We start from the raw sequence: 23,376 nt of genomic DNA, 5'->3' as shown, positions 1-23,376 counted from the left end.
CATACTCCAAGTCACGTGCATTCTCCTGAAGATTGGATCAATCCATGAAACGCATAGAGATGTGTAATGCCGTGTCTCTACCTACCATACTCTTCATTAAGGATGAGTTCCGGCGTGTTCACACAGCCCACATGCAGAACCCGCCAGGAAGTCAGTACTGCTCTGCGCTAATCACAGGCAGTGAGATATTTCCTGATCTCTGCAGCCACGCATCGGGACAATGTCTCACTGGCTGTGATTAGTGCAGCACAGTGCTGTCTTCCTGGCGGGCTCTGCACATGGGCTGTGCGAACATGCCTGAGCTCACCCTTACTCTTCATATGTGCATTATGCGATATCGACTGTCTATTTTATGTGATCATTTGTTTTTATCATATGTAAATTTGTGTATATACAATATATCAACTTTATTGATTTCATTATGCATCATGATTACCATTATATACCAGATTATTGTTATTATTATAATTTTTTAAAATACATTTCTTTTTGTACAACTATGTGCTTCATTCAAAGTCCCACTGCCCCTTCCCCCATTCTCATTTAGACAGGGATGGAGGCACTGAACCTTACCAGGCCACCGTCTCATATAAAGTCCCAAACTGTTCTTGTTCTTTAGGAATATTCACTTGCCTAGACATTCCATATCTTGGAGTACAGTACAGGACACAGGCACCCATTCTCATTTTCTTCTTATTGCTTGCTACAAAACTGGAGTTCCTCAAAGTAAGTGGGAGTGTTCCCAGTAAAGCTTTTGTCCATGTCCAATTATCTTAAAGTAGTGGCATACAAACCATGGTCTATGACTACATATCACGTGTCCTGTTCTGTACTTCAAGATATGGGATTTACAGGTAATTCAAATTCCCATTTATTTAGTTTTAGATTGTGGGGGCAGGGAAAAAATGTTGACTATTTTTTTTACTGCTCTCTGGTGTCCAGTTAAAAAGATTTCTCATCACTTTTTGTTCTGGCAGCACAGACATTTTTTTTCTCTTTTACAATGCATATTAAGTGTGTGGTGGGGAAGGTGTGAAATAGCGGAGTACTGTCTACGATACTTTTATTATTTGCACTAACTAATTTTTCAGGGCAAGCTTTTAGAGGCCTACCTTCTTCTTGGTCCAAGCAGTACTGATACATAAATGCTAAGACAAATCTGCAATTTCTCAAAGAAAACAAACAAAAGAAAGTATCAGACAGCACTCAACTGTGTTATACAGCAAGTTTACTAATATGGCTACAACCAACTTAAAGCGGTGTTCCACCCACTTTTGAGAGGTGGTCTTAAATGAAAGACCACCTCTCCACCGCTTGTTATTGGCTAGTCAAAATCTTTTTTTTTTTCTTCTAACTTACCTTTTTATGAAGTATAGCGCGTACTTCCGATCCATCTGGTCCGCGGCGCAGAGCATCATATCTGCTTCTTCGGCGAGCCCCCCCCCCCCCCGATGTCTTCTGGGACATGTTGGTCATTCACAAAGCTCTGCGAGACTCGTGCATGCCCAGTAGGAAACAGGCAGTGAATGCCGCAAGGCTCCACTGCTCCGCTGCCTGTTTCCCTTAATTAGAATGACGGCACCTGCACCCAGAGACGGATGGGCCTGTGGGGGGGGGGGGGGCACATTGTGGGCTCCATGGACAGGTAAGTGTCCTTTATTAAAAGTCAGCAGCTACAGTGTATTCCCTAATTTCCTGTTTTGGTGACAATTCTGTATGTGGTTATAGCATGTGAGGGAGAATGCTCTCACATTGCTATGCCCTGCAATTGTGAAACTTGGTCAATTATGAATCAATATTGCATTGCAAAGGTCTGCACTAGTGAATCATTGTCTAGAATTGTGATTTTTTTTTATTTTTTATTATTGGACTTATGTGAGAGGGCTGTGCTAAATAGTCAGCAGGAGAGAGTATGGATGATAGCATTGGTAAAGACCATGCGCTAACTTTTTTTTTTTTTACTGGAAAATCGTTTGACAGTGTACTGGGCCTTATTTATAAACATGTCTGATCATTTTGAAATTTACACTGGAAATTGAGAAAGGAAAAATGGAGGAATATTCTATTTTGCTGAAGGACAATGCAAACTGTTCTTCTCTCCTACTTTATTGCCGGCTAGGAAAGTGTTCATGTGTTTCTTGTTTTCATAAATAGCACAGTAAAGTTCAGTAACATTAAGATGTTGGAAATCTTTTGTGTAGTCACACTTTCATAGGTCTCACTAGCACCAAGATTGCAAAGGAGAGCCCAGTGTATCTTCTGAAATACCAGAGCCAACTAAGTCACTTGTAGCCAAAACTTTATTTTTTTATTTTTTAAGAATTTGATATAGTAAGTCCCTGTTGAAGTCCTTGCCCCTCTGTCATTGATACAGGGCATATGATGAAATATTGGTTAGTACCTTTTTTCAGGTTTTTACCACAGTCTGTGTCCCACAAGTTGTATTTTTGGGTTTACTTCTTGTCCTAGTGACACCCTGTGCATCAGGACCAGGGATGAGCTGAACATACCAGAACATACCGAACAGGCAAAAAATTCAGCAGAGCACAAGAACACTGTTAAAGTCTATGGGACACAAACATGAATACTCAAAAGTGCTCATTTTAAAGGCTTATATGCAAGTTATTGCCATAAAACGCCTTTGGGGACCCGGGGCCTGCCCCAGGGGACATGTATCAATTATTATAATTTTTTTTTAAACGGTCGTTTTTTTCAGACACAGTGATTTTTTTTTAATGCTTAAAATGAAACAATAAAAATGAAATATATATATAATAATATAGTATTCCTCTAAAGTGGCATATTTTTCCCGTGTTTAGAACAGTACCATAGCAAAATTACATTTCTAAAGGAAAAATTGTCATTTAAAACTGATCATGGCTGTAAAGAATTGTCAGGTCTCGGCAATATAGATAAAACTCATTGAAAAAAAGAACATGCCCCCCCCCCCCCCAGTCCTTTACAAGGCCCTTTGGTTCTGGTATGAATACCAAGGTGAACCCCGAACCAAAATAAAAAAAATAGCCTGGGGGTAATATGGATTTTAAGGGGAACCCTGTGCCAATATTTTTAAAAAAATGGCATAGGGGTCCCCCCAAAATCCATACCAGACCCTTATCTGAGCACACAACCTGGCAGGCCGCAGGAAAAGAGGGGTGAACGTTAGAGTGCCCCCCCTCCTGAACTGTACCAGGCCACATGCCCTCAACATAGGGAGGGTGCTTTGGGGTAGCCCCCCAAAGCACCTTGTCCCCACGTTGATGGGGTCAAGGGCCTCATACCCACAATCCTTGCCCGGTGGCTGTGGGGGTCTGCGGATGGGGGGCTTATCAGAATCTGGAAGCGCCCTTTAACAAGGGGACCCCCAGATCCCAGCCTCCCCCCTGTGTGAAATGGTAATGGGGTACAAGTACCCCCTACCATTTCACAAAAAAAGTGTCAAAATGTTAAAAACAACAAGACACAATTTGGGGGCAAGTCCTTTATTACAAAATAAAAAAATAAAAATGTCCCACAATGTCCATTCTTCATCTTTTGCACGCCTTGATGGACCGAAAAGAAAAAAGATGATCTGCAACTGACCTGCCTCTATGGGAGGTTCCTGCCATGTGACGCTTCTTCTCTGTGGCAGTTCTTATATAACTAAGGGCAGGACCACCCGGTGACGTACCTGGGTGACCCCACTCTCTGACACCACGGGGAAGCCATAGGGAAATCCCCATGGTGTTAGAAGGGGCGGGAGTCTCCCAAAAAGGCAGATCAGTTGCAGATTTTTTTCTTTTTCAGTCCGTCGTGGCGAGATAGAAGATGATGAATGGACATCATGGGACATTTTTATTTTTTAATAAAGGACTTGCCCGCAAGCTGTGTCTTGTCGTTTTTAACATTTTGACACTTTTTTGTGAAATGGTAGGGGTAATTGTACCCTGTTACCATTTCACACGGGGAGAGGCCAGGATCTGGAGGTCCCCTTGTTAAAGGGGGCTTCCAGATTCCGATAAGCCCCCCACCCACAGACCCCCACAACCACTGAGCAAGGATTGTGGGGATGAGGCCCTTGTCTCCATCAACATGGGGACAAGGTGCTTTGGGGGGCTACCCCAAAGCACCCTCCCCAGGTTGAGGGCATGTGGCCTGGTACGGTTCAGGAGGGGGGGCGCTCTCTCACCCCACCTCTTTTCCTGCGGCCTGCCAGGTTGCGTGCTCGGATAAGGGCCTGGTATAGATTTTAAGAGGACTCCTACACAATTTTTTTTTACATTTTGTATCAGGGGTTAACCTGAATATTCATACCAGACCCAAAGGGCCTGGTAATGGACTGGGGGGGGCATGTCCTTTTTTTCTCTGAGTTTTATCTATATTGCTGAGACCCGACAATTCATTACAGCCACGATCAATTTTAAATGACAATTTTTCCTTTAGAATTGTAATTTTGCTGTGGTACGGTTCTAAACATGGGGAAAATGCGCCACTTTACAGGCATACTATAGACACCCCCCAGGCACAATATTTAAAGGAATATAACATTTTTTTTTTTTGTTTCACTTTAAGCATTAAAAAAATCACTGCTTCCGAAAAAAACAGCTGTTTTTAAAAACATTTTTTTCATTGATGTCCCCTGGGGCAGTTCCCGCGTCCCCAAACACTTTTTATGACAACTTGCATATAAGCCTTTAAAATGAACACTTTTGATTTTTCATGTTAGTATCCCATAGACATTAACGGTGTTCCGGCGGCTTGCAAATTTGAACCGAGCACCGCATATTTTTTGGTGTTCGCAGAACATCCGAACAACCAAAGTTCGGCCCGAACTTATGCTCGGGCTAAACCGCTCACCCATCCCTAATCAGGAAATAACAAAGTGTCACTAGGACAGGAAGTAAGGGGATATATCCCCTGCATGGATACACCATGGCAATATTCCTGACGGAAGCCAGAACCCATCCCCACTCTAACCTAAGTTAAATAGAGCTAGAGCTTAGCTTTAACTGAACTTCTAGCTCTGAATTTAGTTTGCTTCTAATATCTAGTGAGTGATGCATCAGCCAGCGACATATATAGTATTGACATTTATAATTCTTGCCCAGGAGATCTTATTAAATTGCACATCTTAAAATGTGTTTATTTTCAACAGTGAGTCATACTGGTTAATAAACTGTTTTCAAACAAAAAAATAAAAAATCATGCTTCCAGTATGTAAACAATGATGACAATGTTGTGCTTAAATGACATAAAACAGCCTGGTGTGCAAAAATATCCCTCTCACTGCCAGAGACTTACCACTATATATTCCTCTAGCGCTGAAAGATTTCCCCAATATGTAGAATCTGTTGTGCATTTTTATTGGCTGAAAATCATGGCCATGCGACAGGTTCAGACAGGGCCCACCAACCCTTACCACAATCCCTTCTTTACAAATAAGAAATGCTTTCAGAATGTGCTATGATAATTGCATAATTAGAAGTCTAAAAAGTAACTATATTTAAGTTTTTTTTTTTTTTTATTTGTTTCAAATGTACTGAAATTTTCTTTGAAATATATAGAAATACTCATGTCTTCGAATATTGTATTTAAGTCCATCAGATTGCGACGTCTAATCTAAAATATTTATAATGTGTTTTTGTTTTGCCTGACACCGCAAGAAAACATTTACACTGTATATCTTATAACTATGTTGAAACTAAAAAAGAAAAAGTAGATATATCAATATTTTTTTTTTTTTGTTGTAAACAAATTGTTCCAGTAGAAAACTGAGTAAATGTGCCACTGCTTAAAAGCATGTTTTGGCACTCCTGTGGCATGAATTTAAGGTTCTTTAAAACTTCGGAGAGCTTGAACAGCAGCAAAAAAGAAACCCCCAAAAAAAACAACAGGTCTACGTCTTATGTTGTACTACCAGATATCACTGGAAATACCAAGCTCTCTTGAAGTGATTGGTATCAGAGTATTGTTGCCGTGGTACTCCTGCGGGTCTTTGCCCATGTTGCTGTGGCTCAGCTGTCCATTGAGCAGCGTTAATGGTATGTTGCAATATGTATGGTGATTGACTAGAGGCGCTACGGACAAAGGCGGAGCTGGTTTCTCATACGCCCTGCAGAAATGTCTCATTTGCATGGCCTCTGCATGATGGTAACCTGTCATTTCTTGAGATGGTGCCAGCGTGCTAGATGTCCCTGTTATGGCAATGGAGGGTACAGTTTGCAGGTCACCAAAAAGACTTCTCTCTCCGCTATCCATGACATGCTGCCTAGATAGCACTTCTTTCTTTTTTGTGGGCATTTCATAGACTAAGCGCTTCCAAAATTTTGAATTGAGTTTGCTGCTTTTTGGACCATCCCACTTAATGAGTGACTGATGTTTGATGGCATGTTTTAGGGATTCCACTTCTTGATAGTTCACTTTTCCTCTCAGGTTTGTGCATTCTATTATTATGACTTTGATTTCACCACTGTTCAGCATGTTATGGAGTCTGCTGTCCAGCACAAAAATGCTCCAGCCTCTTCTGATGACATAATCTGGTGTTAGCACGATAATTAACCTTCTACTCTGCTCCACACATCGGGCAAGGTCTTCCATATATGCTGCAAGAAAACAATTGGACAGTGTTATTCCATTACTGGCTAAGTGTCTTTTTTTTGTTTTGTTTTTTAATCTATACTTCTGCTTTGATGCCATATGATCTGAACAACTGTTATTTAAAGAGATTGTGACATCTAGGATAGAAAACTCCAAAACAATATAACATAGTATAGTGTCTGAGATGCTATGCCTTCTTTGAAAACTAGCTTAAATACTCACCGATACCCCACTCCTTGTGAAGCTGCAACCCATCTCCTTTAATCCTATATCCCTGCTCACACATAGCCCTGCTTACATTTAATTATTTTACATAGAACATACATAGAAAATCTAAAGGATAGTTGTATTATCCATTTTTTAAAGAGGAAGTAAACTCTCCCACTCTGATGCTTCTCTTCATTTAGTCCATTATAATAAGTAATTATCAGACTATAGCCACTGTAATCCAGCCCAAATCGCATATTACTTACTGTTTAAAGAAACTTAAAAAAACTTGTTTCCAGGGGGCAGCGCCATCTTAAGTATTGTTTTCTGAGTCCACAGTGGAGTGTATTGCCGCCCTTACATTGAGCACTTCCTGTACTGTTAACCAAGCCTCCTTCTCAGTCCAAAGTTTCTATGGCAACCCTGCTTCCCTGTTCATAGCTTACTTGTTTATTTCATAGTATTTACTTGTGCCGATGTCTAATGTTTCCCTTTGTCATACTTATCAGCTTCAGCTGATAAGACTGCAGTAATGGCCAATATTTAGACTATGTGAGGTCACATGGTCACATGGTGTGTAGGAGGAAGCTCTGAGTGATTAGCAGAGTTCAGTGGTGTGCCGTAGGAAGTCCTGATAACAGATAGATAAGACATAGAGCGTGTGCCTTAAATCAGGGGAGATCTGGGCATGCTCAGTGACTTCAATCTACAGAACAACAAGGATTACAACAATACTAAGCAAGTAAGGAGATATCTACAAGCAGTGAGCATTAGGGTTTTTTATGCTGATTTACATGGGACAAAGTTGTGGGGAAGGGTTTACAACCACTTTAAATATCCAGTTTTTAGTGAGGTATATATATAAGAGCAACGTAGACAAGTTATATTTCCAGCTCAATCTTATAAACTAAAATAATGACCAATGTGCATATCTTACATGACCAAGGTGTTCTCTTGCAGTGTTTCAAACACAAAGTAGTTTGGTCCGCAGGACGGCCAGAATGCCAGACACAGAGTAATCTCTGGAACTGAATCGACTACATTCACTCCAGACAAAATAAAGTTTCCAGGTATCATATTTTTGTGGTGTTTTTTGCTTTTAGCAAGATGGGAATCGGATTCAGAAATCCCTCTTTCCTTTAAGACCTGGGTTTTAACAGCCATGCTGTTAAAGCCAGTGACTGAGCAGCAGGATAGAATAGAGGTTCTTTTGGAATTTGAAGGAATCTGTTGAGGGTTTTTAGGTCCAAAATATGGCAATTATCCCTCTTGGGCCTTGGTAACATTCAATGTATTGCACCAAGTGCCAGGGAGAGTGTCCAAGCAGGATCCACTTCCCTCTGCAAACGTTACAGGCAGTCCCCACAGCATGTGGTTCAGGAATGGTACCCAAGGATTTACTGAGGTTGATACAATACTTCTTTATACTTAGATATATGGTTTTACAGGGAGCAGTTTTTTACTCCCAGAGATATTATGCTCTTTCCCCTAGTGAATGCTTTGACTAAATTCGATTTTTGTACTTGTGCAAAAAAATTTTAGCCAATATTTCATTGAAGGACACAGCCCATTACTTAGGTGAGATGAGTCTTTATCTTTATATTTTCAATATTACATTTGGTAACTCCTTACTGCTCTTGAGTTTTGTCAGTGTGCAGTGATCTAGCCGCTAGTAGGAGCTGTGCCTTTGAGTGGCCTAGTATCCAACCTCCTGGAGGCAGGGTGTATACCCAGATGTCAGATGCCATGTCCTCCAATAAACTAATTAAAGATTTTAAAGCGAGGGCCAATAATATCTGACTTCTATATTGCAATTTAAAAATTATTATATTTGATGTTCGTATAACTACTTTCCAGAAAGGGAATTAAACAATGTTTAAAAAGATCATATAGATATGTATGTCATTGCCATTAATATTTACCCCTATTACATAGCAAGCTAACAGTAGAGCGGATGGAAAAAGTCTATTTTATTTCCTTTGCTGTGCTTGTAAAATGAGCACAGATATTCCAGAAGACTGCAAAGTTTTTTGGCACACTGCATGGATCCCGCAATTGTAGCGTTTTGATAATTCTGCTAATTACATGCAATAGATTCTCCTGGAGTGGTGTTCATGTTAATGAGTTTGGCTTGGGAGAAGGTATGAATGATATATTGTGACGTGCATATTTTCCCTCTGCTGCCAGCTAAGCGAAGCTGTCATGTTTGGTGCCAAGTAACAAAGGTATAAGTGATGCTGTGCTTGATCGAGGCTCCAATTACAGCAGCAGAACAATAACACACACCCTTGTGTGGCTGTAACCTACAATTACACAGTCATGAACTTAACTTTGAAAGGACTGTCCAATCAAACCCTAAAGCGACTTGAAATTACCATGTGCTGATGTAATCAACCACTACAGATACCTTAAATTAGTATGTTCAAAGGAAACTCACCATGTGAACCCTCCTAACACAAACATCCATTTTCTGATCTTGATATAAATTACAGGTGTTTATAACATGCCAGACAGGGGTATGGATCATGCCAAAGGATATTTATTAAGTGCACAATGTTCTAAAAAAGGATTTATTTTTTATTTTTATAAGCTGCATATTTTAATGTGGAAATTAACCATAACCTTTTATTAGTGTTTATTATATACCGTATTTGTATGCCGTATTAGACGACTGGGCGTATAAGACGACCCCCAACATTTCCAGTTAAAATTTAGTGTTTGGGATATACTCTCCGTATAAGACTACCCCTCTGGTACTGTACTGTAGATGCTGCTGTACTGGTATACCGGTAGATATTTTACTGGTACTGTATGTGGTATAACAGCCACCTTACCAGCGATTTGCTGGTTGCTTTAAACAAATCATAGTCCGGTAAGCTCTCTCTGCCTGCCCAGCCCTCCCTGTCTCCAAGACTAATGCAAAACACGCCCCTTTCACTTGTCTGGCCCGCCCTTGTATCCTATTACCGTACATCTGCCTCTCAGAACTAGCACATGCGCGCCTGCTCCTCTTCGCTCCAGTCCTCAGGAGCGAAAGCTCGTCAGAGAAGAGGTATGGTAATAGGATAGAAGGGCGGGCCAGACGGGTGAAAGAGGCGTGTTTTGCCGCTGTATGTCTTTTTTTTTTTTGGCATCCCAGACGCCTGCAGCTTGTAGCTTGCATACAGGGCGGATGTCACGGCGGCTGCGGTATTTTGGAGCTCCCTCCACGGCGATCGCAGAAGTTTCCTATAAGACGACCCCCGGCGTATAAGACGACCCCCGACTTTTGAGAAGATTTTAATGGGTTAAAAAGTCGTCTTATACGCCGGAAAATACGGTATATATGTGGCGTGGGTAGCCAGCACAGAACATAGGTTTTCTGCATGGTATTCTAGTGTGAATGGGCATGTTTTTTTACAGTTCTGTCCAATCAAGACAGGACTGTCCAATCAAACCCTAAAGCAGCTTGAAATTACAAGGCATAGTGTTACATATTTTCTTTTCTCCATTAAGCCATTTCTTAGCCATACATTCCTCTGCACTCTGCAATTTTTTTTTTTAGACTCAAACCTAGCTCAGTGGATGCAGCCCTTTACATGGAAAATCTAGAACACTCCATGCTTCCCTCTGCTGACCAGCCTTATGGAGATGCTGATTTCATTTTCTAGCAGGACTTGGCACGTGTGCACACTGCCAAAAGTACCAATATCTGGTTTACTGATAATGGCATCACTGTGCTTGATTGGCCAGCAAACTCGCCTAACCTAAACCCCATAGAGAATCTGGGGTATTGTCAAGAGGAAGATGAGAGAGACACACATAGGCACACCTCCAGCTCTGCAGCTCTCATTGGCCCTCTTAAGACTCATCCCCTCCCTTATTGGCAAACTCTCACAAGAGTGAGAGAGCGCTGCACATGATGTTATAAGCCTAGGCTTTTTACCAGACAAGAAACAGGAAGTGGGCTGTATAAGGTATTTACTGGCAGAAATAAAAGTTAAAACAACAAGGGCAGAAGATGTAATAGATGAAAAAATTATTGAAAGTCTACTTTAACCTTAAAGTGGTTGTAAACCCTTACAACACACTTTGACCTACAGGTAAGCCTAGATTAAGGCTTACATGTAGGTCCAAGAAATATCTCCTAAACCTACACGGTTTAGGAGATATTTGCCGAAAGACAGGCACCACTGTCTACGGCGCATGCAGGCGCACTGAGCGTGGCACCCATCAACGGCGATATGCCGCGTGCATGCGTGGGAGTGACGTCATCGCAGCTTCGCCGAATGACAGCGACGGAGCAGCGAGACCCACCGAGAAGATGGATGCGCCGGACTACAGGGGACAGCGGTGACTTCGCTGCTCCTGTGTCGATGCATAGTAGTCCATTATGCTTTACCTTTGCAGGGAATGAAAGAGGAAGTAAACACATCAGGGTTTACTTCCTCTTTAATAAATATGTGGCATTCTGACACTTGCACGGAGCAGCTGGACTGGTTGATGAGCACTTTCAGTATTACCCCACAGCAATCTATAATATTTTATCTGTAATCTTGTTTTCTACTACAGGTTCCAAATTAAAAACATACATACATTTGAATGGTTGCTAATGGCAGTGCATGTTTATTTGAGTTTCTTTCTTGGCCTTGCTCACCACTGAACCTTTGTCTGCCGGTATTTCTTGTTTTGAGCAGTTTACCTGATTGTTGCGGGTCAGTGCAAATGTCCATTTATTTGCAATGGTTAATAACCCTCAGAACTATATCTTTGTTGCAAGTTGATGTAGTAGTGCATAAATCCCTTAAAGTGGTTCTGCACCAAAAAAAAAAATATTAAAAGCCAGCAGCTACTAATATTGCAGCTGCTAACTTTTAATAAAATCACACTTACCTGTCCCAGGGTCCAGCGATGTTGGCGGCAGATGACGAGCGATCGCTCGTCTCCCTGCTGCCCCCGCCGCCGTCCTCTGTCAGGGAATCGGGAAGTGAAGCATAGAGGCTTCACTGCCCGGTTCCCTACTGCGCATGCGCGAATCGCGCTGCACGTCTCTTCTGGTCCCCCGCTGTGTCCTGGGAACTGTGTGTTTCCCAGAACACAACGGGGGGGGGGGGCGTGGGGTCTGCGGCGGTCTGCCCGGAAGTGGGTGCAGATACCTGGATTATCCAGGTAACTGCACCCCCCTCCCCCCTGAAAGGTGCCCATTGTGGCACCGGAGGGGGGGAGGGATCAGATGAGCGGAACTTCCCCTTTAGGGTGAAGAACCGCTTTAACATGTTAAAGCTCAAAAAATTAGCTCTGAGCATAAAATAACTAAATAATGTCAAAAGGTAGTACTTGACAGAGATTTTAGATTTATAAATATCTGGGACAATTTGCCACATGGATACATCTCACTCAGTGCTTGAAATCAAGAGCAGTACGCCAAGGCATCATTGTACGAGATGGAAAGATTTGATTAGATATTCATAGTCTCTAAAGATGCATGAAAAGGATTCTGTGTTCTTTCAGAGTATTTTTATCACAATAGAATTGTTCTTAACATTTGGGACAACATACTTCTTGTCATGAGCCCAGGGCAGCCTATTACTATATACCACTTAATACAACAATGTTATTGTTGTGCTGAATATGCAGAGATGGAGGTGAAACGTCTTTATCATGTCTTTTTTTCCCTTTGTTAAATAAAAGTGCATACCAGGAAACATTTTGTAATACATTATAGTCTCACATAAACAAAAACCACAGCAATCTACTGAATTGAGCAAAAGTGAATTAATGTGTCCTCCTTCTCACAGACTTAAAGTGATACTAAAGTAATTTTTTTTGTCTTAAAAACAAAGATGTTATATTTACCTGTTCTGTACAGCGGGATTGCACAGAATGGTTCCTTACCTGTTCTTTGGCAGTCCCCCAGCAGTGCTGTCTGCTGCTCCTCCTTCCAATTCCCCGCTTAGCAATCCGGGTGCTATGGGAGCACCCATGCATGCATTCTCCTGATCCTGGCTGTGTGCATCCATAGACACAGTGCCAGTAAGCCATGCCCTTTGCTCCCTTCTCACAGGTTTTGACTGAAAGCAGCAGTAGCCTATGGGTTATTTGGGTTATTTTTACCAAAAAAAGTAGCAGAATACATTTTGGCCTAATTCTATGAAAGATTATTTATTTATTTTTTAATCTAAAACTAAGAAAAATGCCTTTTTCATCATCTTTCGTATGTCTTATTTTCTTATATAACAAAAAATAAAAAACCCAATGGTGAATAAATACCACCAAAAGAAAGCTCTAACTGTCTCAAAAAATGGACACAATTTTTATTTAGGTACGATATTGTATGCCTAAGTAATTGTCATTGCATGACAGTGTTGAAAGTTGAAAATTGGCCTGGACTGGAAGGAGGTGAATGTGTTCGGGCTTGATGTGGATATGCAACTGGTCATACTGAGCTTCAAGTAAATTTCACAAATCTTCTACCGCAATGACTAATATACACACAATAGCGTGCCTTAACACAGCTTTCCCAGTGTGGAAAAAAATAGAACATCTCTGAAAATGATCAATGTCCTAGATTTTAAATACAGTAGATTCTTTCCCATAAATGAGTTCCTTTTGGAACTTATTTACTAGAAGAAAGATTCACTTTATCAGACTAATTAATCATATATATATATATATATATATATATATATATATATATATATATATATATATATATATATATATATATTATATAAAATCAGCCAAATTATAACATGACTATGACACCTCTGTAACTTCTATAGATGTGAATTGGAAGGTCTTTCCCTCCACATTGCTGCTGCAAGGGCTGTTATATTATGAGATTCATATTCCCTGAAGTCAAGGGATATGGGTATTTTACTTTAACCTCTAGCTGTTCACAAGTTGGTTTTTGGCCTTGAAATTTATTATTTGTCAACCTTCTTTTTTCTGAGGTAAAAGGTTAGGTATACTAGGCTTCAAATTTTATCATGAAACATTCTTGTGTCTGGGCAAATTTAGCAATTGTTCGAAGTTTGTGCCACCTGCTTTGTGTGGTGGTTGATTGGTTGTCCTTCACATTGTTTTGTCCATCATTCTTTCAGATAGCAGTCTTCCCCCTAATGGTACTACCTCTCCTGCTCTGGAACACTAGATTCTTAAGCCACGTACACACGGGCGGACTGTATGGCCAACTTAGTCCGTCAGACAATCCGACGGACAGTCCGTCCTACTTTCGAATGAACGGACTTGACCACACACGGATGCAAAACAGTCCGTCGAAAGTTTGCGCGATGACGTGTACAGCACGTACGACGGGACTAGAAATAGGAAGTCCAATACACAGCAATGCAACCTTTCGCCGTGTAAATCCTTTCTGAGCATGCGCCATACTTAGTCCGTCTAACTAGCCTACTCACGAGCGGACTGTCCGCTGAAACCAAAGTACGACGGACAATATTACGGAAATTCCGAAATACTTAGTCCGCCAGACTGCACGCTGAAAAAGTCTGCTGAAGCCCACACACGAGCGGACTGTCCGCTGAAATGTGTTTAGACGGACTAAGTTGGCCAGACAGTCCGCCCGTGTGTACGCGGCTTTAGTGCTTTATCTTATTAGTGGCAAATTACATAATTGTTTCCATCTTTTTCATTTAGGCATGTTCTGGCATTCATTCAGTAGAATATTTCCTACTACAATTTCCACATCCATTGGATAACTCCTGTGTCCCTCAAGTGATGACAAAGAAAATACAATTTTTGTACTTACTGTATAATTTTTCTTGACGTTTATTGAGGGACTCAAGTCTTGCCCCTCTGTATTCACATTATGTACTTGTTTGCTCATACAACTGACAGTTGGAGGGAAGGTTAAATAAGGGGTCGGTTTAACATCTTTTGTTTGGCAGTGTTTGAACCCCTTCAACTGCTTCATGTCCTGAAGACATTTTAAAATGTCTTGGACTGAAGTGTTTAAAACAAGCTAATAGCTGCAGCCATGAGCTTGCTATGTTTTTAAAACTGGCTATTGGCTGTTCAGTAAAAGTGATTTGGGCACTTCTTTAGCTGCTTGATCACTTTTACTGTAGTGAGAAGGGCTGCACTGCCCCATCTGTGCTCGATTTAGCTGCAGAGGAGAGCAGAAGAGACATCGGAGGTCTAATAGACCCCTGATGTCTCCATAGAGTGACCAATCACTTATCCAGGCTACCAAGAGCCACCATTAATTTCCCACAGTCAGCTCTAACCCTCTGCTAAGTAGAAAAGATGTAGCTGGATAGCCGCACTCCGAATTATTCAACTTTATTTCAAAACTGTAATTAAAATCATAGCATCTAGGCTGGTAAACAGACTAACTGCACAGCCGCTGACATGTTTCACACCGAACACGGTGCTTAGTCATAGCTGATATATTCACCTGGCTCAGACCTGCACAGCCTGTTATCTTTTCTGAATCTAATACCTTTAAATTTTTTTTTATTTTACATAAAATAAAATAAAACACAGAAAATAAAAGACATGGGTTCTTATTTAAAATACGACAGTGTATACCAATTAATAGACTCTGGTCCAGAATTATTTGATGGGAAGTCCCTGTATTAGTGCACACACCATCTTACTGCCCCTCTGAAAGGTCCAAAGCACCTGTATGTTGACAGAACATGTACCATCTAAGTAATATTTGTGGTAAGCTTCATAAAAAAAAAAAGAGGTTCTGTGATCTATTTACCATTGTGTTCCAGATCTAGGACCATTGATATAATCAAGGGAGCCATCCAGATCTCTTTCCTAAAGAAGAATATACAGTCAGGTCCATAACTATTGGGACATTGACACAATTCTAATATTTTTGGCTCTATATACCACCACAATGGATTTGAGATGAAACAAACACGATGTGCTTTAACTTCAGACTTTCAGCTTTAATTTGAGGGTATTTACATCCAAATCAGGTGAACGGTGTAGGAATTAAAAAGTGGGATGCACATATACAAACTGTTCTAAGGGACCAAAGGTAATGGGACAATTGGCTGCTCAGCTGTTCAATGGCCAGATGTGTGTTATTCCCTCATTATCCCATTTACAAGGAGCAGATAAAAGGTCTAGAGTTAATTTCAAGTGTGCTTTTTGCATTTGGAATCTGTTGCTGTCAACTCTCAATATGAGATCCAAAGAGCTGTCACTATCAGTGAAGGAAGCCATCAGGCTGAAAAAAACAAAACAAACCACCAGAGCAAAAACATTAGGTGTGGCCAAATCAACTGTTTGGAACGTCCTTAAAAAGAAAGAATGCATCGGTGAGCTCAGCAACACCAAAAGACCCGGAAGACCATGGAAAACAACTGTGATGGATGATGAAATAATTCTTTCCCTGGTGATGAAAACGCCCTTCACAACAGTTGGCCAGATCAAGAACACTCTGCAGGAGGTAGGTGTATGTGTGTCAAAGTCAATAATCAAGAGAAGACTTCACCAGAGTGAATACAGAGGGTTCCCCACAAGATGTAAACCATTGGTGAGCCTCAAAAAACAGGAAGGCCAGATTAGAGTTTGCCAAACATCTAAAAAAGCCTTCACAGTTCTGGAACAACATCCTATGGACAGATGAGACCAAGATCAACTTGTATCAGAGTGATGGGAAGAGAAGAGTATGGAGAAGGAAAGGAACTGATCATGGTCCAAAGCATACCACCTCACCGAAGCATGGTGGGGGTAGTGTCATGGCGTGGGCATGTATGACTGCCAATGGAACTGGTTCTCTTGTATTTATTGATGACAAAAGCAGCAGAATGAAGTGCTTCAAGTAATATTATCTGCTCATATTCAGCAAAATGCTTCAGAACTCATTGGATAGCTCTTCACAGTGCAGATGGACAATGACCCGAAGCATACTGCAAAAGTAACCAGAGTTTTTTAAGGGAAAGAGGTGGAATGTTATGCAATGGCCAAGTCAATCACCCTACCTGAATCCGACTGAGCATGCATTTCACTTGCTGAAAACAAAACTGAAGGGGAAATGCCCCAAGAACTAGCAGGAATTGAAGACTGTTGCAGTAGAGGCCTGGCAGAGCATCACCAGGGATGAAACTCAGCGACTGGTGATGTCTATGCATTCATGACTTCAGGCTGTAATGGACTGCAAAGGATTTGCAACCAAGTATTAAAACGTGAACATTTGATGGATGATTGTTAAACTGTCCCATTACTTTTGGTCCCTTAAAAAGTGTGAGGCACATATACAAACTGTTGTAATTCCTACACCGTTCACCTGATTTGGATGTAAATACCCTCAAATTGAAGCTGGAAGATTGCAGTTAAAGCACATCTTGTTTTGGGCAGCGGTCCGGACCATATCTCAAAAATTTACCGAGTGGCAAATCCCTAATGACCCAGCCTTCTTTTTACTGCATGTTTCAGACATAATCCCTAGGAAATACACACGATCGATACTACGTCACCTAACGAATGCGGCCAAGTCCTGCATCCCCTTGCTTTGGAAACAACAGACACCGCCTTCCGCGGCAATGTGGGTGTGGAAGGTGGAAGATATAAACAAAATGGAGGACTTGGTGCTTACAGCCCAAGATCGACAGGAAACATATCGAAAGACTTGGTCTCTCTGGAATGCGTTTGTGTACTCAGACGAGGGCAAAGCCCTGTTTGGCAACTAATTGACTTACTACTTGTATCTGGTAGACCGCGTTGGGAACGCCGATCCCACCCCTCCCTTCCCCCCCCCTCCATACCCACCACCTCCTTCCCTTGTCTCTCCCTCTCCCCCCCCCCCCCCACCCCTCTCCCCCATCTCTCCCTCTTTTCTGTTACTCTCTTACTTTCATCTCAGTCTTTCTCTTGGCCGCGGCCCCAAACCTGCTCACGGTGACCTTATGCCGAGGCGCTAGATTAGGCTTCAGCATGACTGATTCATATGGAGTGGCAAGGGCATCTTTACCGGCTCGGGCCAAGTGGGTGTTACCTACAAGGCCGGAAGATAGGGCATGCTATATTGATAAATCATATGTTGCCATACCAGTACATGTACAGCATGTTTGTGAGGCTGCGACCTCTTTTGTTTCAATTATTATTGTTTGTTTTGGGGCTTTCCCCATATGTGTGTTCTTGATATTCATAATACTAATAAAATGATATTTGCAAAAAAAAAAAAAGCACATCTTGTTTGTTTCATTTCAAATCCATTGTGGTGGTGTATAGAGCCAAAAAGATTAGAATTGTGTAGATGTCCCAATATTTATGGACCTGACTGTAGGATTGGCGTTCCTCTTAGAAGGAACTATCAAATGAAGAAACTATTCATTTGGACATGGGATTGCAAAGGCATATGTGTGTTAAAAGGGGCGAAGGTTAAAGGAGAATCTGTTTGAAGCTGGAGTGAACACAGTTTTGGATTTGGACGTAACAGAAATGCACAGAGAACAGAAAAAAGTACACAACTCAAGGTGGTTAAATCTTGCACCACCAAAAGCTTGACTTGGTCTACAATAAAAATCAACTGGGGTCATCATATTCTGGGAGGGAAAGAAGGTGGTTGATGGGTATAATTACTAGAGACATGTAGGGGGAAAGCAATTTTCTGAAGTATTTTACCAGGCTTTTAGAACTTGATCAGGGACAAAATTGGTAATATGTTTCCGTAGGACAGGATAATATCTATTGCTGTTGGTGCTACCTGGTATGCTTAATCATAAATCGCTAATTATAAAGGGGGGTTGGAGGTTATATGATAGGATGGTTAAGGGAGCTAACTATTTGAAGCAGAAGAGGATTTTATTTTTTTATTGGAAACACTTGGTTTAGCGTCAATAATGTCTTCTTTCTTAGTACGACTAATAAGCCCACTAGAGACTTAAAAAGCAGAATAGAGAATCAAAAGGGATGTCATGAAATAAAAATGCTGCATTACTCTATAAAGAACATAATATGAATGCACTGCTTTTAAGAGGATTCTTTTGTATGTTTATTCTCCCAATCTCAGACGAAGGAGCAACTGCATCCTATTAATTTATACACAGTTATCTGTTCACAGGTCATGAGCAACATAAAAAATAACAGCTCTAAATACAACTGATTAAGAGATGTTCATTTATCGTCCCCAAACTCCTAGGTTGTTTAAATTGTACTTACTGCCACTGGGGATCATATCTCTGTCTGGAACAAAGAGTTTGTATCCGTAGTGCTTTTCCAGGATATCTGGAAGTATCTCTAGTGCAAACTGTTCTTCCTCTTTGCTCTCGTGATCTAAAGAGTCTGGATCCACTTTGGTATATGAAAGATATGCATCATATTCTTTGTTGTCTTTGAAATAAAACATGGGATAAAAAATAAGAGGTCAGTAGAATAATATACATATATTTGCATATAAATAAGAAATCGGTTTAGCTATGTTGTGTTATACGTTATTATGATTTCTTCTCATATTTAAAGGCTTTTAATTTTATTTACGATGCTACGCCTCAAAGGGCATCGTATATTTAACCATATCCCCTCTGGAGCAAATTTTGCATTGTTCACATACTGTACATGTTAAAATAGCTTGAAACCCAAAGAACATATATGTTTTCTGAATACAAAGGTTCTGTAGCATAAAAATCAGTGGTTGCAATTGTTTGTTGCACAATATTTGTTCAACTGTTTATCAAATATTTATTTTTGGGAAAAAATACTCTGAATTGAATTTTAGTGCACACAAACACAATCTAATCCCTAATTCTTATACAAAATAAAAGAGGGGGCTGTGTCGAGTAAATAGATAACAATTATGTCAAGCTTTAAAACTGCATTCACCAGTTAAATAGTGAAAATTTACTGTACTCAAAATGATCAATATGTGACGCATTAACCACTTCCCGACCGGCGCACGCCGATGTACGTCGGCGGAATGGCACAGGCAGGCATATTGGCGTACAAGTACATCCAGTTTTAAATGCCGCCTTGCCATCGCGGGCGTGCCAGTCGGGACCCCCGCAAGTCCAGTCGCGGGTCCCGCAGACTCGATTGCCGCGGGATCGTCTCACGTGGTATCGGCTGAACGAGGAGGTGCCGTTGTAAACAGCATCTCCGCGTTCTGCCTAGCAACAAGTGACGCTGATCTCTGCTCCATGTGATTGGAGCAGAGATCAGTGTTCATTAAACAAAGCCCAGCCCCCCACAGTAAGGAACAGTTAACCCCTACACTGCCAACCACTGGTTAACCCCTTCACTGCCAGTGTCATTTACACAGGAATCACTGTATTTGTATAGCACTGATTGCTGCATAAATGACAATGGTCCCAAAAATGTGTCAAAAATGTCTGATGTGTCCGCCATAATGTCGCAGTCACAATAAAAATCGCTGATCACCGCCATTACTAGTAAAAAAAAAAAAATTAATAAAAATGCCATAAAACTATCCCCTATTTTGGAAAAGCTATAACTTTTGCACAAACCAATCAATGATCGCTTATTGCGATTTTTTTTTTTTTACCAAAAATATGTAGAAGAATACGTATCGGCCTAAACTGAGGGGAAAAAAAATGTTTTTATATATTTTTGGGGGATATTTATTATAACAAAAAGTAAAAAATAATGCGTTTTTTTTTCAAAATTGACGCTCTATTGTTGTTGTTAGCGCAAAAAATTAAAAACGCAGAGGTGATCAAATACCACCAAAACAAAGCTCTATTTGTGGGAAAAAAAGGACGTCAATTTTGTTTGGGAGCCACGTCGCACGACCACACAATTGTCAGTTAAAGCGACGCAGTGCCGAATCGCAAAAAGTGCTCAGGTCTTAAGCCAGCAAAATGGTCCGGTCTGAAAGTGGTTAAATGCTTTTATAACAGACATAGAGTTATTGCTTTCACTGACGTGCATGGTGATGTGGAATGTACAATCATTTGCATATACGTGTGTGCTCTACGTTGTGTTTTCTTTTGTATATGTGTGAGTGGGTGACGGGTGCTTTTCATTTTTTTTATAACTTACATTTTTTTTTTTTTAACAATAATACGTTATTACAGATCCAGGTTAAAACGTACTAAAAAAAAATAAAATAAAAAAAATACACAATCCAACAGATCATGACAAAAGATCTAGGTATAATGTATAAAATACAAGTCAAAGGGTAATCGGTTCAATATTAGTTCCTGATATTAACTAAATGTCAGGTGTTAGTGGCAAAATAAAGTGTGGAAGTGACAAAACACTATATAAAGATTAAAATACAAGTAAAAGTAAGTAAAAGGTATATCTTTGTGGTTCAATCATAAAACGGAAAATTTATATCAAATACTTACCGTAATTTTCCTTTCCTGATAGGCTCCATGGCAGCATACGTGTGGGTAGCCCCGCCTCCACGATTACCCAATAGGACCCAACTCCCATAAATCTTTGCTCCTGGCCACTATCAGTGTTCCGTAACTAGCCGACTCCAGACATTTGGGAGGGAACTCCTGCTGCCATGGAGCCTATCAGGAAAGGAAAATTACGGTAAGTATTTGATATAAATTTTCCGTTTTCCTGAAAGGCTCCATGGCAGCATACGTGTGGGAAATAACTCGCCAAACACACCCGGGTGGGCAAAATGTCGAGCAAAGAACAAAAGTTTATTTAGCATTGTCAACCGACAAAACTTGCAAACCAAAATTAACAGAAGACAGAGCCGCTGGCTCTACACAGTAATGAGAAACAAAGGTATTAATAGAAGACCAAGAGGCCGCTCTGCAAATAACTTCAGGCGCCACATGGCGAGAAGCTGCCCACGATGTTGAAATACTCCGTGTTGAATGAGCTGTTAATGCCTCAGGAGGAGCCAAGCCCTTTGCTCTGTACGCCCTCTGAATGATCTGAATGATCCAGGTAGAGATAGATCTAGCCGAAGCTTGCAATCCTTTATTCTTGCCATGAGGGAGAACAAAAAGAAATTTCGTTTGTCTAAAGGGAGCTGTGACTTCCAAATATTGTTTCAGCGCGTGTCCTACGTCCAGAGGATGAACATCCTGACTCTCTGAGTTTTTGAAAGTGGGAAGCACAATTTCCTGATTCTCATGGAAGACCGAGGTTACTTTGGGATGCGATCCCAACATGGGAATCAATACTGCCCTATCTGGAAAGAAAGTCAGAAAGGGTTCTTCCGAACCTAGATTCCTAATCTCAGAAACTCTCTTGGCTGAGGTTATAGCTACCAAGAAGATGGTCTTGAGAGTGAGATCCCTTATGGACAGAGGCTCCGTAGAATCCTTTCCAAGGTTTGAGAGAAAATCCAGCACTAAAGGGAGGTCCCATTTAGGAAACCTTGGTTTTCTTTGGGGTCTGAGCCTAGTAGCTCCCTTGAAGAATTGTTGTACCAGTGCATGGTTTGCCCAGGAAATACCCGTAAAGGCTGAAATAGCCGATACTTGGACTCTCAATGAACTGATAGCTAGAGGTAAATCAAGGCCTGTTTGAAGAAAGCTTAGTATGTCTTGTATTGTTGGAGAACTGCAAGAATTTTCTCTGGAGGACATATGGGCCGAAAACTTGGACCATATACGCTCATATACCCTATTAGTACTCCCGCGTCTGGAATTGAGAAGGGTTGGGATGACCTCTTCCGGACAACCAAGAGCTTCTAGCCTTTCCCTCTCAAAAACCATACCTTGAGGTTCAGACATGATGGGCATGGATGTAACCTTGTGCCTTGAGATAGCAAATCCGACCTGAGAGGCAGGGGAACTGGCTCTTGATAACTGAGGAGCAGCAGTAGAGGGAACCAAGGTCTGTTGGGCCAGAAAGGAATTACTGCGAGAATCTCCGCCTTCTCTGACCTGAGTCTCCGAAGGAATTGCAGGATCACCGGAACTGGAGGGAAGGCGTAAGCTGTCTGAAACTTCCAATGTTCTGTGAGGGCATCTATCCCATATGCCTGGGGATCCCTGAACCTTGAGTAATATTTCGGAAGCTTCCGATTGCACGGGGAAGCGAACAAGTCGACTTCCAGGGACAATCCTAAGGTCAGGAGCCAATCGAATACTTCCCGGTGTAGAGACCACTCGTTGTTGTCCAACTCGACACGCGATAGGAAGTCCGCCTGAACATTCTGCACCCCTGGGATGTAGACTGCAGAAAGGTTGGACAAATTCTTCTGAGCCCAATTCATTATTGGCTCCGTCTCCTGTAACAGGGACCAGCTGCGAGTTCCCCCTTGCTTCTTTACGTAAGCCACCGCGGTTGTGTTGTCCAACCTTAGCATGACCGAGGCATTCGCTGTCAGATGATGGAATGACCGAAGCGCCTGGAAGGCCGCTCTTAGCTCCAGAACATTGGAGACGACTCTCTGTGATGGAAACGTCCACCTGCCCTGAGCGACCTCCGAAAGGCAGTGAGCGCCCCATCCTCGGTTGCTGGCATCTGAAGTTACCGTGACCCATGAGATGGGAATGATTGAATGGTGGTTGCGCAGGTTCTTCCCCTGTAGCCACCAAAGAAGAGACGTCCTCATGGCTGGAGTGAGGAATATGCGCTGTGTCTGGCTGGATAAGTCCCACTGTTGTAGAAACCCCTTCTGAAAGGGACGAGTGTGCCACTGGGCCCACTTTACCATGGGAATGGTGGCTGACATTGTGCCAATCACCCTCAGACATT

General features: G+C 41.5%; 1 protein-coding gene and 1 long non-coding RNA gene across 2 annotated transcripts in view; one reads left to right on the top strand and one right to left on the bottom strand.

Moving 5' to 3' along the window:
* The window catches only part of LOC143986179 (uncharacterized), a 457,706-nt gene that overhangs the window by 393,301 nt on the left and 41,029 nt on the right, over positions 1–23,376 (top strand). The window lies entirely within an intron of this gene.
* IL1RAPL2 (interleukin 1 receptor accessory protein like 2) overlaps positions 4,717–23,376 on the bottom strand; it is a 1,165,568-nt gene continuing 1,146,908 nt past the window's right edge. Inside the window, exons 10-11 of the mRNA XM_077484766.1 lie at positions 18,904–19,074; positions 4,717–6,581 (exon numbers count right to left, since the gene is read on the bottom strand). Coding sequence (XP_077340892.1) covers positions 5,893–6,581; positions 18,904–19,074 — 860 coding nt within the window. The 3' untranslated portion in view covers positions 4,717–5,892. The remainder of the gene's footprint in view (positions 6,582–18,903; positions 19,075–23,376) is intronic.

This window comes from Lithobates pipiens, unplaced genomic scaffold (genome assembly GCF_037356315.1).
Source record: "Lithobates pipiens isolate NorthernLeopardFrog02 unplaced genomic scaffold, aLitPip1_a1.2 Scaffold_1, whole genome shotgun sequence".
NCBI classification, from domain to species: Eukaryota; Metazoa; Chordata; class Amphibia; order Anura; family Ranidae; genus Lithobates; species Lithobates pipiens.
Note: the sequence above shows the minus strand (reverse complement) of the source record. Positions and strands in the feature narration are given on the sequence as shown.